General features: G+C 39.0%; 2 protein-coding genes across 2 annotated transcripts in view; both read right to left on the bottom strand.

The window, feature by feature from the left end:
- The window catches only part of jmy (junction mediating and regulatory protein, p53 cofactor), a 33,576-nt gene extending 27,095 nt beyond the window's left edge, over positions 1–6,481 (bottom strand). The window contains exon 1 of the mRNA XM_024299776.2: positions 5,347–6,481. Coding sequence (XP_024155544.1) covers positions 5,347–6,090 — 744 coding nt within the window. The 5' untranslated portion in view covers positions 6,091–6,481. The remainder of the gene's footprint in view (positions 1–5,346) is intronic.
- Positions 6,482–9,052: 2,571 nt separating this feature from the next.
- bhmt (betaine-homocysteine methyltransferase) overlaps positions 9,053–16,506 on the bottom strand; it is a 12,971-nt gene continuing 5,517 nt past the window's right edge. The window contains exons 6-8 of the mRNA XM_024298736.2: positions 14,273–14,455; positions 12,530–12,758; positions 9,053–9,492 (exon numbers count right to left, since the gene is read on the bottom strand). Of these exons, the coding sequence (XP_024154504.1) occupies positions 9,312–9,492; positions 12,530–12,758; positions 14,273–14,455 (593 nt within the window). The 3' untranslated portion in view covers positions 9,053–9,311. The remainder of the gene's footprint in view (positions 9,493–12,529; positions 12,759–14,272; positions 14,456–16,506) is intronic.

Genomic DNA, 16,506 nt, shown 5'->3' with positions numbered 1-16,506 from the left:
ATTACAAGACATTCCTGCAGGGCGTTACAGCTGATTATTACAGACTGACTGCTGTCTGCCATAAATCTGACGGTTTCTTATTCCTAACTGATGCATCAGGCAAAAAAAGCTCAGATTTACTGCTATTTAATCAGACTAGATCTTATGAAAGTAAATTCCTATTTTAAAGTTAGTCTGATGAATTCACATCAACACAGAAGATCATATCATGCTAAAGCTGACTAATCTGTAAAACCAGTAATAATCGAGTTTGGTTTAAAAACCCCATAGCTTGTGAAGCTGTTGCATCTCCTTCTGTCTAACATCAGTAAATTAAAGTAAAGAATTAACCAAATTCCAAACATTTTTAATTTGTAATCCATCTCCTTAGCTCTGGTTGCCTTTATGTTGAAGTGCAGTTCAAAGGTGGGACCAACACAGACAAACAGGGAGATTTGTAAACAGAGGCTGGGAATTGTTTTATTACACAATTCTGTTAGTGCGTCATTTGATAGTTACTTATGCTGCCACAAACGATTATTTTAAAAGTCGTTTAATCACCGAATATTTTGTCTGATTAGTCGACTAAACGGGTCATGCACAAACAGGATATAAAGCACACATCTTAACCGTCATTAGCTTCAAACTAGCCATAAAACAAGGTATATAGCATTACCTGCAATAATGCTAGTGTCGATTCTGTAAGCTGAATTTGGCTGCAGAAGATGCTGAAATTAATAACGAAAAACGCTGAAGCTGATGGCTGAAAACGCTTAAACTAATAGCTGAAAACGCTGAAGCTGAAAGCCGCGTAAAATATTAGTTACATGCCAAATTAGTCTAAAAAACTGAAAAAAAAAACTGCTAGTATTTAGCTGAAATATTAGCTAAACTCCAAAATAGCCTAAAAATTCTTCATAAATGTCAAAATAGTCCAACTTTACTACACTCTGACTCCATATAATTTAAAGTAACAACTAATTGACTGTTTTAATGGTCGATTAGTCGACTAATTGTGGCAGCCCTAATAGTTAACAAAATCTATAACTGTAAAGACCTACTTTGATAAAAATGGTGTTTTGAACATGTTCATGTAGCATTTTTCTAATGACGGAGGACATATATGAAGGAAATTAAGCTTTGAATTTCCATTCTAAGTATATCTTTATTCAAAATGTTGTAATTCTGATGCATCCAGTTGTAGACAAATAGATCCATGAACGTCTTTGTTCTCCCCGTCTGAGCTGGAATCTGGATCTAAACTGTACGGCTGGATGGCTCCAACATTGCTCACCATTTTTGTTCCACCACTACAGTAACATTGTGGGTGTAAGAGGCTGTAAGCTAGTGGGAGAGCGTGGAAGCAGAGAGTACTGCACCAACCGTCCCACTCACAACTCAGGGCGAATTTCTAATTAACTACGGCCGCTCTGCAGAAACTAAGTCCTAGAAAACATTTTTTTGTTTTGTTTTAAATAAATCAAAAGATGATCCAAGTGGATCTTTAAAACAAGCAGATATTTCCCCACATTAGCTGTGTTTCCATTTTCACATAAGTGAAAAACTTGATCGAAATTCTAGAAATGTTATGCCAAGCGAATTTATTATAGCAAATCCAATGTGTGCAATTCATTTTCTAACGTCACTGAATCCCCTATAGCAGGGGTGTCCAAATCCAGGCCTCGAGGGCCGGAGTGCTGCATGTTTTCCAACAACCTGCCATAGAAGCTTCTTATTGGCTAAACACACCAGATTTCTGGAAAGGAGGCGGGCCCCGAGGCCTAGAGTTGAACACCACTGCCCTATGAAATCACAGAGTTGCTGGAGCCTATCCTCACCACTGTCGGGCAACAGCAGAGTACACATTAGATGGTTTGCCAGTCCATCGCAGAGCCGAAAAACTACACATAACTACTCACATTTCATAACTAAGAGACAATTTAGAGACTCTGTGACACAAACTCACTATTTTTTAAAGCAAACAGAACATTTAAATTCAGAAGCTGTTTTATCACTACTTTAAACCAAATCCTAATCCTTCACAGATACATTCATATATTTATGAGGTTTAAAAACAAACTGCATCCACTGCTGCCTCGTGCAAATGTCTTTTAGAAACAAGAAAGAACTCTGCCGTCCTTTACAGCCAAAAATACATTAACTTCTCAATATGAACAGATAAATCCTTAAAAATGTCTGTGCCCCACCCCTGTGACCTGCTCGACCAATCACGATTTTTTTTTAATTTTGTCCTTTTTTTTGTAAATATATAACAATATAGCAAGAAATTAAAGAAACTTCTAATTTTGTAACAGATAAACTGATTAGTTAATCAACACTTTCAGCTTTTACAACTAACTAAATGCGAGAGAAACCTTAAACATGTCAGATAAAAGTCTAAAATAAGAATCAACCTTATTACTCATCCATCAGGTTGATTCAGCTCAACGTGTCCCTGATTTCAGCTCAGAATAGCATAGAATCCTGACCTGCAGGCGGTTTGTGGCGTGTACACAATAAACAGATGTTAGCAACACGACATGACATAAACCGGCTCAGCTGAATGACGAAAACAAACAACTCCACAACGTACCGCGTGGCAGGACGACCCGGCGGCTGGACCATCGGAAGCAAACATGCAAACGCAGCAACACTCATTCACAGAAAGAAAAACCGGAACCGATTCTTACTTAAAACCTGGAAAATGTTATTGTGAGCCCAAAAAAAATGTTTTTGTTGAGCGTTTAAGGCGAGAGGACACCGCAGCAGGGTTTACTGACAGCACCCGGTTAATGTGTTACTCCTCTTTTTATTTCATTCACACTCACAGCTGATTATTTCTTTATTCTTGGCAGTTTTTTCCTCCTCTGCTGGTTTTGCTTTGAAGTTTTCCAACAGAGTGTGGAAATAAATGCAGGATTTATCTTCCAAATATGAGTCACTCTGCAAAAAAAAACAATGAATTCATGAGTTTCATGAGTGGTAGGAACTTTTCCTTGTTTCTTTAGTTCCTTCCATTTCCTCACAGCAAACCTTAGAAAATTTGGTTAATTTTTACAGTAACGGTTAATAATTTTGCACATTTTAAATGACTGAAACCTTCAACAGAACCATAAGAATGTTTTCAACAATTACCGTCTGATGTGTTACTGTTAACAAGATGTTAGTCTTGTTTTGTTTGACAATCGGTTACGGATAAACCCATTCTGAACAGTGAACGTCAATGATTGACAGGTGCATGCTGGGTAGCTAATCTCGCCGCATATTTGGGTGGGTTATCAGTGAGAACGGGGACTGGAGGGTGAAGCAGCGTCTCGCGCTGCTGCTGATAAGGCCAGAGCAGTGATTGACGGTCTGCAGCGGCTCCACAAACCAAACAACCGTTACACGTCGAGAAAATAATCCGTCTGTTTCAGACGACGTACTTTCAGAAAACGAGAGCCGGTTTCTGCTCTTATCTGACAGACTGAGTAAACTTTAGAGCAGATCCTTCTGGAGGGAGAAGGTTTAATGTCATCAAGGTGGATGTTGATGAGGTAATCTGGCTGCAAATCCAAAAGGGCAAAGAATGCAAGATTTATGAATCACAAAAAGAATTCAAGGAGGATGAATGAAAAAAAGTCACCAGTGAAGGAGATCTAATGTGGAGGTAAATGATAAATTCATTTTGGAAAAATGGGGTTTCTGGAGCCTATCCCAACTACTACTGGGCAGAGGCAGGGTACATCCTGAACAGGTCACCAGGGTCACACACTCACATGCACACTAAAGGGCACTTTTAGAGTCACCACTTCACCTACGACATTTGGACTGAGAGAGGAGACCGAAATCTACACATTCCGCACTATAAGATCCACTTAAAAATGTATTGAAAAGACAGTGCGCCCAGAGCGCCTTATAAATGGATGAATCCTGGTTGTTCTTATGGATGTCCAAGTTATTTTGCTGCTCGCTGTGTAGTGCGTTCACTATAATGTAGTGTTATCCAAATCTGTGAGTCCAAAATCAAGTGCTCTAGACTTCCTAGAATTCTCTGAGTAAAACCAGCGTGCATCAATGCTCACTGGATTGGGGAATAGGGACCACAATGCATTGCGTTTGAACAATTTCTGCAAAAAAAAGTATTTTGATGCAATTTTAAAATAAACCATTTATGTTTCATCATCCCAACACTGGATAGTTGTTGTAAAATGCTTGCATTGATTATGTTTTCACTTCGTGAAATTGGTGACGTTATATTTGCCGTATAAAGAAAAAAAACAGCTATTTTGGAGTTTAGCTAACATTTCAGCTGCATGCTAGCTGTTTGGCTAACTTAAGATTTGTTTCAGTTTTTTAGGCTAATTTGGCATTTAACTAATATTTTAGCTGGCTATCAGCTTCAGCGTTTTCAGTTATCAGCTTCTGTCTTTTTAGGTATCAATTTCAGCATCTTCAGCAGCCAAATTTAGCTTACAGCATTCAAACTAGCATGATCGCAGGTAATGCTATACATCTAATTTTAGTTAAAGCTAATGATGGTTAAGATGTGTGCTTTAGATCCAGTTTCCGTATGACCTGATTAGTCAACTAATAAAAAAATAATTTTTAGCAGCTCTACTTTGGTCACGATTCGATTGAAAAGGCCTGCAAACAACAGCATAGGCCTGGTCTGTGGTGGAACTGAAAAAGTTTCTTGGGATCCTTGGTGATGGGGTGACACAGGGTGAGCTAGCGCACACTAGCTGTCTACACCACACGTGCGCCGCGAAAACAAACCGCTCAGTGGAAACGAGGCTTAAAATCCGTTATAACTTCCCGACACTTTTGGGCGGTTTGACCCACTCTCGAAGAGTGCAGTGTGAAACCAAGCCCAACCGAATGATGGTGTGAATGTATCCGGCACATCAAGACCACACCTGGAAAACTACCAGCAACATGACAACAGAAAAGGTGTGTGTTAGGACAGGGCGGCTGTGACAGATCAGGTAATTTTCTCATGGCTCAGCTGCTTCTGCATCAAGAAGTTCAAAACTGCCTGAGGCGACGTTCTACAGACGTTCCTTGGTTGGGTTTGAGCGTTTCGTCATGCCTCCTGAGCTAAATATGTTTTTCAGCTGAGCAGGAAAGCTAACACAACCGCTTTGGCTGTCCATCATTCCCTGACTCCACCTCCGTTTGTTCTCATGTGCTTCAAACCCCAACCAGCAGGGATGGGATGGCCAGATGACAGATCAGGTTTCTGGTTTTGTGGAGCAACAGATGGTGGATCACAAGTGGACAAAAGGAGGAAGGGTGAATCAGCAGAGTATGGGTGGGTGTAACTCTGACCCCTGACAGCACCAGACTGGCGGTAGGAAGTGAAAAGTCAGGAAATGGGTACTCCACCTCTGTCATGCGCCGCCTGGCAGCATCCACAGCATCCTCGTAGCCCTTCTGCCTCAGCTCCCCCAGACTCTCGTAGTACTCGTCCGTGTCCTCGTTCTCACAGAAGAGCACCTGGGAGAGGATCTTCCAGCCGCAGGTGTCCAGGGCGTGACCCAGGTACACCTGCAGCTGGTAGCACAGCGAGTCCGTCTCCACCTGCGGGAGGCCGGGGCCCCCGAACAGCACCGTCCACACGCCGGACTGCTCCTCCGGGAAGGACGGCAGGCACGGCTCCAGGTCCGAGTTGACGGCGCACAGCTGCTGGTGTACGGCCCGCAGGTCCTGGAAGGAGAATAGCCCGGCCCAGCTGAAGTCCTCCCGGGTGGTCCCAACGTCCGCCGGGTCGTCCGGAGACACGTCCACGGGGTCCAGGATCTCCAGATCCACCTCCTTAGGGGTCACGATGGCCCAGGACCCGACCGTGTGGCTCTCGCATTCGACGTCCACCGTCTCCCCTCCGACCCCTTTGCTCGGACTTTTTGTAAGTTTCCCCGCGGTGGTCGGCTCCGCCGTGGGGCTCCGGTCCAGGTCCAGGACGGCGCTCCGTCTCTGGACGGTTCTGTTGTGACAAGTTATGGCGAACTTTCCTTCGATGTCGTTCCAAGCCACGATGAAGACGAATTTATGTTTCTCTTTCTCGTCGAAGACTTTGGGCCGAACGGACACCCATCCGGACTCCAGATTATCCTCCATGGCGAATGACATCTCATCCAGACGAGATTATCGACGACAAAACACGAGAATTTTCGATGCTAGCAGGAAAAAAAAACCGCGAGCTAAATTTAGGATTTGAACAAAAGCTTCGTAAACAAACTGCGGCGGAAAATGCAGCTGGGTCGTTTTTTCCTCCGAGCGACCAAACGTGAACCTGAAGCGGCAAAACGAGCAGCAAACGGCGGCGTGACGAAACCCAAGAAGCCGGCTAACTTTGGAGAATCCGAGTGTTTGTTGCCATAACGCTTCTTTGGCCCCCGCGTGCCCGATGCCCGCGTGCACAGCGATTCTTTGTCCGCTCACACAATGCGGCCGCGCGACGCAGCTCTGCTTTAGGTGTCACGTGTGAGTTTGTGTTTACAAGCAGAAGGTGGATTCGTCACATCCGGGGAGGGATTTAAACCAAATGGGGCGTTCAGGGTCTGCCAGGAAAGATGTAAATTAGAAATATAAAAGAATAAGTCTCAATTTAAACTAAAAGAGCAAGAAAATAAATAAAGAAGATAATTTTCTCGCTATTTTGATTATTAGAGCATATCAAACTTTGATTAATTTCATCATAATGATACATTAAACATATTTTTTCTGATATATTTTTAAAGAATGTTCAACAGAGATTGGTGCATAACACTTTCTAGAAATTAATCTTAAATTAAATGGTAAATCTTGTGAATTTCAAAATGGACAACAATTTCATCTACAGTTAACTGGTATCACTTCAAGTATGACAGTAACACCAAAATTGTCAAAATTTGAGCTAACAGCAAAGAACTATTAAAAGAAATGATTAAATACCTGTTCAATTTTCATGTTAAATTTCAAAATCGAATCAAAGACAATTTATTTGACCTGAAAATAAAACATATTATTTATTTTATTTTTTAAACGAAATAATATTCGTTTTTTGTGAGATGTCTAATTTTTTATCCATCTACATTTAAGTCTTTGTTAATTATCATAAACAAATGTTTGGTCTCAAAAACATTATTTTTTTCACCTTGAAAAAAAATACAAATACGTACAAAACTACTGTAGCTTGGAAAATACAAAGTAAGTCCCACGTTCTTTGCTGTACATGAACGCATCACTTCAGCGTCGGGAAACTCTCGAACATTAACGAAATACAGAATCCGGCCAAACTTATTTGTGAAATCTAAAAGTTTTCTTTGTGATTTCAAGAACAATAAAAGAAACAGCGAAGAGGTTTTTATATTTTCTTTTCAAGTCTCCTTTTCTGACTTGGCGGACGTGCACGAGGAGCATAAACATCTGCACATGGGCAAATCCCTGACGCAAACACGCACTGAACGTGACTCGGGCTTCTACGGCGAGCCAAGAGGACCAAGATGGTTGTCCCTTTAATTTAATTATTCTAAACATTTTTCGATAAATGAAATGTTTCTTAGTTATTCCACTTTTTTTAATCTTTCAAAATAAAATAAAATATTAACGTTGACTTCTATGAGATTTCAGAGGGTTTTTTTTGTTTGTTTGTTTTTTCACATCTTGTAATCCCATGCTGGTATTTTTTGTGTGAGAGTTTTTTGTGTTTGCAAAACAAGTTGGTTGAGTCACAATCGATTTTTGAATTAGTTTCAGTCAGTGATCGTTAAACTTCTTGGTATTTTCATTATGAATAAAAAGTTAAGAGTTTTTGTCCACAAACAGCTGTAAACGTTTTAAAGTTGTTGTAATTTTATGGAAGAAAAATATGATTTAATGCTAAAACATGCTTTTACTTAAAAAAAATAGGTTAATTATTAGACCTTCAAAAAGCAGAATCATATTTAGTCCAGTTTGTGCCTAAGTGAACAATTCTTCAGCTGAATAAAACAAAAGTTTAATTTATTTGCAGCACATCCGTTGCCTTGATGTTTTTCCATTTGAAAGTTAATCAAAATTTTTGATTGAGGAATTTCTTACATATTTTGGACAGTTTGTGAACAGAAGAAACTCATATATAAGACAGAGAAAAGTCCTATTCTAAAGAGACATGTTAAACGTAAAACTGAATGTTGTATTCATATTTTTTTCTAAAAAATGAGTACAAAATATTAAATGTTGCACAACTTTCTATTTATGAATACAAATTTCTTTTTGTGAATACAAAATTTTATTTATGAATACGTTTCTTTTTGACAGTTATCTATAGCTCTAAAATAGCTCTAAAATGTAAAGGTAAGTACTCAAGTAGAGTTAAACACTTTTGTACCTTTTTTGCATCTTTTTGGCCAAAAAAATCCAATAGAATTTTGCACTTAAAGATCGCTAAATGCTGTTGAAATAATAAAAGTTCTGCTGTAAAGACTTTTACAGGAGGATATAAAGATGGTGTCTCAACGCTTTTGAATGTATGCAGCACAGAGAAGCTATATTTGTAACTCAGCCTAAGAATAAAAACATTTCAGAATAGTTTTAACTGAGTTTAATTTGGTTTTTAGTTCTAGAATATCACAGATCCAACTGAAGATCATTAGCATAAACCACTTACAGAAAGTGGTCATTTCATTACACTGAATTTCTGAGAGGAAAGAGGCAAAAGTTTGGTCTCAGCGCCAAAATGCCTTTTCTAAAATGGGAAAAAAGCAAAATTCTTAATAAAAGCCTTAAATAAGTATTTTATAAACCAAGGAACCACTTACTTAATTACTTCAAAAAGATACTAGCAATATTATATATTTATTTTATTTAATTTAATGATTTGTTTGTATGAATAATAATAATTATTATTGTTTATTATTATTCATTTTACCATTATATGCATTATCTTAGCTTATTGGAAAGACTGTAAGAATATTATTGTATGAAAATGCTCAATAAAGTGTTTACAGAAAAAATTCTGAAGCATTTCCTGAATTGTCCACTAGGTGTCAGCAGCCACACACAAAGAAACAAAGGTGTCATTGAGTTCATATGTTTGTTATTTCCTTGAAAACAACAAAAAAATAGCAAATAAATTTCAGCAAGGCTTTATTTTTGCATCATAACATCACTAGATGGTTAGGACTTTACTTCAGCAGTTTATCTAAGCAGCTTTTAAAGTACAAATCAGCTAAAAACACTACAAAAGACAGAAATAATCCTAAACAAAGCTTTAAAAACTAGTTGTTCCTGCGGGTCAGGCTCAGGGAAATCTCCTATTTTCTCTTCGGCTTAGGTGGGGGGTCAACTTCTGAACTGATGTGAATTCATTGTGACCCTCGGGGGGGCTCTCATTGGCTCTGGGCGGCTTTGTCAAAGACAGCCTTCAGCTGATCCTCGCTGGTGGCCTCCTTTTGTTGCTTCAGGTCGGGGTGGCCTTTGGAGTAGCCCCAGCAGTCGGGTTTGGACATGGCGGCGCAGAACGGGCGTCCAGATGAGGGCTTCAGATTCTCCCAGTATTCACGGCGAGCCCTTCGAAGAGGGGAAACACATTTACAGTGACCTCTTTGAGATGTAAATTGTGTTTTGAACATGTTCTTGTAACATCTTTCTTAAGATGAAGGACATAAATAAGGAAAATTGAACTAAAAATTGGATTTCTAAGTATTTCTTCATTCAAACTGTTGTGAATCAGCAGCAGACACAAAAAATAACAGTTTGAAAAGAGTTTATCAGTGACTAATGAACTCCTGCCGGTCTGCAGAAACTATGTCAAAGACAAAAACAGGTTTTAGGGAATTTTAGCCAAATAAATAGCACAATCATAATTAAAAGACCACTGTGAAGCTTCTAAAATGGATGAAAAGACAATAACAGTGGGACTTGAATGCATCATCAGTCTATTTTACTGATTTTAAGTGATTAAATTGTCATTCGAAACATTCAAACCTGTTATTTTCTCTAAAACAAGACATTTCTGCCAAATCTGATGTCATTTTCTGGCTGAAAATGAGTCAAATTTGACAAAGTTGCTCCAGAATGATTTAATCAGATCCAGAAAGCCTCAGAAGAACTTTTATGGAAATATGGAACGTTTTGGAAATGCACAGAATATCTTAAAAAGACTACAGGAAAGGGGTTTTATTTTGAAATTACATTTCATTCTACGTTGAACAGCCTCTGCTTTTAGGTTCAGGAGGATGTAAGTCACTTTTGAAAGTAAACAAACGGCTGAAAAGTCAGTTGTTGATGCGAAACTGAAGCTTCTTAAAGATTTGTAAACATAATAAAAAACATGAGTGATCCCTAAATGATCTGCAACTACAACAAAAACAGCATCAACCATGAAGGGACGGCTTAATAGGACAGAAGTTGGATTCACTCCGGACGCGATTCGGCCGCCCTTTTTTTGCCCCGACCCCGCCCTAAAATGTCCTTGACCCCTTGACGCCCTTGCAGCATGAGGGAAGAGCAACCACCAACATTTTTCCTCTTCGTTCATTCGCTACCACATCAAAATATGGATGATGTTGGGCAAGAAGTGTTGTGCCAAGGTACGTTCCTCTGCCAGAATGTGTTTCCCTGGTCTCAGACATCATTGAATTGTTTTGTTACAGTCATATGTTGTCCCAAAAAACGTAAAAAAAGAAAGGTGGATGATTAGGACATTTTTTTAACCCCATATTCTACGTAAAATGAGAGGTAAGTTGCTGTAGAAGCAACAAATATTTATTAATTGTTTGCTGTTTGCCTAACTTAGTCAAACAAATTTGTTTTTTTTAAACACAAGAAGCTATCGTTGTTTTACAAAGAATATGTTGGTAAAGATGCAAATATGACAATAAACTCCCAAAAGCCCCAGAATAAAGTATATCATAATCATCCACTTTCTTTTATGCTCTTTAGGACAGAATATGAGTGTTACCAAACAAACCAATGATGTTTGAGACCAGGGAAACACATTCTGGCAGAGGAACGTACCTTGGCACAACACCTATTCTGGCAAAGGAACAGGCTGGCGACCTGTCCACAGTGTGTCCCACCTTTGCTCAAAAGTAACGGTCGCCGGCATCCCCAGTGGGTTAAGAAAATGGATGAAGGTTCAGGACGAGAAGCCTCACATCGAGAATCCATATTGGATTTGTTTTCTACCGGATGAGTCACTGAAAACATCACATGACTGAAGCGGAGTCCCTGATTGGTGGAAGCAGCTCACTAAACTTCAGATTTTTGAAGTCTTGACGCGCCTCAGATCTCATCTGTGCACTGACTTAACGTGAATGGCTTCTATGGTGCATTCACACCGGGCGCAGTGGAGGTGTCAAGTTTCAATGTTAAATCAAGGTAAAAAGACGCAATCAGACGCAGTGTGGGACAATTTGAGCGTGGAATTAGGGCAGGAGTCGGCAACCTTTACCAGTAAAAGAGCCATTTGGGCTCTTTTTCTACAGATCAAAACCTAGAAGGAGCCACACTCATGACCATCTTTTTTTAAAATACATATACGAATTATATATCTATTTTTGGAACGAAAAAAAGCAAATATATAAAAAAAACCTAGCACTTCTCAAAATTTGATTTTTTTAAAACATTTTTGCCTTTTACCTTTAGTAGAGGCCAAATTAGCAAAAAAGCTAGCTTGTTTGCTAATTACTAGCTGAACTCCAAATTAGCATAAAATTCCTCAGTAAATTAAATCAGGCAAAAATGTTAGCATGTTGCTAAAATAAAATCTCAGCTCTAAATTAGTCTAAAAACTCCAGGAGATAACAGATTAGTCAAAAATTTTAGCATATTGCTAAAATATTAGCGTAACTCCAAATTGGTATAAACATTTTAATTAGAGGACAAATTAGCCAAAATAAAGAAAAGCTAGCTTGTTGCTCAATTACTAGCTGAACTCCTAAATTGACTAAAATTCCTCTGTAAACTAAACTAGTCAAAAAAGTTAGCCTGTTGCTAAATTAGAAGCTAAACTCTAAATTAGCCCAAAAACCCCAGTAGATAACAAATTAGCCAAAAATATTAGCATGTTGCTAAAATAATAGCTTATCTCCAAATTTGAGAAAAATACTATTTTATTTTTCTTCAGCCAGAGAGCCACCATGGAGGGATAGAAGAGCGACATGTGGTTCTGGAGCCACAGGTTGCAGACCTCTGGATTAGGGACTCCGCAAAATTTTCAGTGGATCTTGTTTTCATCGAGACAACAATAAAAAGATTCTCGAGTTTTTATTTTTTTCTCCCCTCTCAAGTTAATGCTCAAACTGGACCACAGGGGGCTAAAATAGCTGTCAAAATGTTTGGTTTGGTAAACTACAAAGCTGCAATGTTTCATGGATTTTTGGGGCATTATGGGTAATGTAGTCAGATATACTTCAAGTGTTTGTGAATGACTTGAAAACCTTTTTATTTTCTTCAACCAGAGAGTCACAGCGGATTGGTCAAAGTATCTCTGCTGCCTCAGGTCGTAGACCCCACAGCAGGGGTTTCAGGCTACAATTTCAGGCTACATCCTGAGCTCAAACATTTCATCGTTTCACGATAAAAAAACAAAAGCCTCGTCTACCTGGCTCTGACCCAAGGCTTGGTGTGCATCTCCAGGCCGGCGCCCCAGAGGCCGTGCTTCTCGGAGGCGGGCGGCAGGAAACCGCGCTCGGGCGCCAGCTCCTCGGCCACGGCTCGGACGTGGTACGGCTCGAACCCGCAGCAGCCGCCGATGTAACGGATGCCGGCGTTGTAGGCCTCCCGCGCGTATCTGTGCATGTCCCATCTGGTCAACACTCTAGGCTCCAAAGCTGTAAAAATATGATAAAAAAGACGTTATCGTACGTCTAAGTTTAGTCTCAAACTCTTGATAAAAGTTATCTGTACGATAAGATAAAAACTTTTATTGAAGCTTCTAGTTGCATCATCCCCTGACCTACTTACTAGACTTTATTTAACCCTTTAACACCGGAGCTCCAGTGTTTATGTTCTTTGATTTGCTGTAACATTTCAACCGTTAAAACGATCATTCCAGTAGATTCTGAGCTCGAGCCGCTTTTCTCCTTCAGAATCTAGTGGAATGATGGTGTTAACAGTTGAAACGTTACAGTATGTTAAATATTTTGTGTTTATTGTTTTGCATTTGTCTGATTTCTTTGTTCCTAATTTAGTCTCCCTTCAGAAAAGGTATAGAAAAATTCAAAGAAATCTTCAAAGAAAATGTAAAAGAAAATTTCAAAGAAAACTTCAAAGAAAATTTCAAAGAAAACTTCAAAGAAAACTTTAAAGAAAACTTCAAAGAAAACGTTAAAGAAAACTTCAAAGAAAACTTCAAAGAAAACGTTAAAGAAAACTTCAAAGAAAACTTCAAAGAAAACGTTAAAGAAAACTTCAAAGGAAACTTCAAAGAAAAATTCAAAGAAAACTTCAAAGAAAACGTTAAAGAAAACTTCAAAGGAAACTTCAAAGTAAACTTCAAAGTAAACTTCTAAGAAAATTTCAAAGAAAACTTCAAAGAAAACTTTAAAGAAAACTTCAAAGAAAACGTTAAAGAAAACTTCAAAGAAAATTTCAAAGAAAACTTCAAAGAAAAATTCAAAGAAAACGTTAAAGAAAACTTCAAAGGAAACTTCAAAGAACATTTCAAAGAAAATTTCAAAGAAAACTTCAATGAAAACTTCAAAGAAAACGTTAAAGAAAACTTCAAAGGAAACTTCACAGAAAACTTTAAACTTCAAAACTTCAAAGAAAATTTCAAAGAAAATTTCAAAGAAAATTTCAAAGAAAATTTCAAAGAAAACTTCAAAGAAAACCTTAAAGAAAACTTCGAAGGAAACTTCAAAGAAAACTTTAAACGTCAAAACTTCAAATAAATCTTCATAGAGAAGTTAAAAGAAATCTTCAAAGAAAATTTTTAAAAATTTTTTAAAGAAAGTGTCAAAGAAAACTTCAAAGGAAACTTCAAAGAAAACTTCAAACTTCGAAACTTCAAAGAAATCTTCAAAGAAAATTTCAAAGAAAGCTAAAGAAAATTTCAGAAAAAATGTCAAAGAAAACTTAGAAGAAAACTTGGAAGAAAACGTCAAAGGAAACTTCAAAGCAGCCATTTTCTTTGAAGATTTTCATTTAAAATCTCTAATTTGGATTTTCAGTTTCGATCCATTGTGATGGTGAGGATCATAAAGAGAGCTCCAAATATCTGCACTTGTACATAAAAACATAAATAATTTTCTGCATTTTTCGGTTTAGCGCATCAAGGCGCCTCAGTGTGTAGAAGAACTAAACGGAAACCCATTTCAGGTGACATGATGTTGGGAATGCAGACCGAACGGGAACTCGGGCAGGTCGATGAAGCCCTGGCGATTGCAGTCGGGGGTGTGCAGGGCCAGCGGTTGGGTCATGTAGTGGGCTTTAAGCCCCGCCTTCTCCACGCCCTCCTTCATCATCTTCACAGTTTTCACGCAGGTCTCCGGGTCAAAGTGACAGTTTACCCCCACGATATCTGCGCCTGCAAGGACAGCCACAAGTCAGTTTTATGGAGCGGCTCAAACTGGATCCAAGGGTCCAGCTGGATCCCAGGTTCCAAAACATTAAAGCTGATATTAGCTCTGTTACGAAATAGGATTCTTTATTTAGTGTTTTATTGACTCTACTGCTGTGAACTGGTCCAAACTGGTCGTTCCGTCTGCAGAAAAATAGCACTCTGTTTTCACCTGGACTGCTGTCAGGTTCTGCAGGTCTTCAGTTCCTAAGGAGCGTGGTTTATGGAGAGAAAAAAGACTCACCCTGATTTGTGCGTGTGCAATTCTTGATTTGTGTGTAACTTTGGATTTGTGAGTGTAGTACTTGATCTTAATTTTATTTTTAGCCTTCATTTTATCAGGAAATCCCATTGAGATTAGGTCTCTTTTTCAAGGGAGACCTGACTTTTGTAACTCATACCATATATTTTGTGCACAATTTTCTGTGGTTGCCATTGTGTATTCACATTTGTAAAACATATAAAAAAACTGCAGTTTACACATGCACAACTTAAAACTACAACAGCTTGAAACTTTAAAAAGTGTGCACAAATCATCTGATGCACACACATAAAACTGCATTTACGCACAAATCTAATGCGAGACTCTTCTCACGTCTCCAAGATTCAGGTGTAAGTGATGCGTTTAAATGCTGCAAAAAGGTTGGGACATCAGAGTTTTCTTATCAACCGCTTTGAACTTGAAATTATCTGATGAGCCATGACATTTTACCACTTTCTTAAAAAGACTTGCCTAATAAATAACGCAAAAAAGTCTAAATATGCGTTTTTGAAACCCTTAACCTTGACACCCAGAGAGCGGACAGAGTAGCCCTACACCCCGGGGTGTGGAGGAGGACCTGGAGCTCCCTTCTCCTGGGGAAGGGGGTTCTGCTGCGAGGGAGTGATGAGTCGATTAGACCAACACCAGCTCTCTGGCAGTCAAAGAATCCGCTCCCTGAGTGTGGACAAGCAGAGCTTCTAAACAGCCGCAGATCGAAGTGGGTCGGTGGGCTGATCCACTGTCTCCACTCTGAGGGTGATTAGAAGGGCACCGCGCTACTATTGCTGAGTTTTGTTGCCGCAGAGAAGCTCTGCGGGGAGTTCTGGTCTCCACCTCTTATACAGTCAATGCACGGTGCTCTGTTTAGCATTCGCGCCGATACCAGGCAGCCTTTCTGAATCCCCACAGATCGGAGCGGGTTGATCAGCCTATCGACCCGCTCCTATCTGCGGGTCCGGCACCGCCTGCTATCCCCGTGACCAGCGCTCGGTAAAGAGCCCTGTGTCAGAGGCGCTCTCAGGGGAGGGGCTGCGGATAGGAAACGATCAGTTCTGAAAAATATTTATGTTTTTTGAAGTGTTTCAAAAATGCTTATTTAGACTTTTTGTATTAATTAACAGAAATATCTATTTAGGAAAGTGTGAAAATGTCAAGTTTCACCAAATATTTTTCACAATCTAAGCTCGAAGAGTCTCACAACAGAGCTGTGCATAAATGTGGTTTTGTGTGTAGTTTTTAAAGGTTTGTGTGTGTAGTTAGTTTCAAGCTGTTGTAATTTTAAGTTGTGCGTGTATAATTTGTTGAATTTTGTAATTTCTGCTCAAAATTTTATGCACAAAATGTACTGTATAAGGTACAAATCAAGAATTACACACGCACAAATCGGGGTGATACTATTTTCTCTCCATAGAAACATTTCAGATATTCCTAAACACTTAATCTTTATGTCAGGGGTTATCTTTACTGGACGACATTCTGTCTACAACTTCCTTCACAAATGCAGTGAAAATCTCATTTTCTGTGCTTGCAAACAACCTGATTTACATATTTCCGCTTTTTTAGAAATGAGGAGTCTGTGTTTCTTGCCCCTTTTTAGGTTGACGAGGTCGCTGCTACTTCAGATTTAGTTTTTGTCCCAGATGAGTAATCTTGTTTCCTTAATAATTTAGAAAAAATCCTTTAAAATAACAAAAAATGACAGAATATATGGGATGAATTGTATTGTTGAAACTACAGAATCGTTCATTTAAAGAGG

The sequence above is a fragment of the Oryzias melastigma genome, linkage group LG12 (genome assembly GCF_002922805.2).
Source record: "Oryzias melastigma strain HK-1 linkage group LG12, ASM292280v2, whole genome shotgun sequence".
Taxonomy (NCBI): Eukaryota; Metazoa; Chordata; class Actinopteri; order Beloniformes; family Adrianichthyidae; genus Oryzias; species Oryzias melastigma.
Note: the sequence above shows the minus strand (reverse complement) of the source record. Positions and strands in the feature narration are given on the sequence as shown.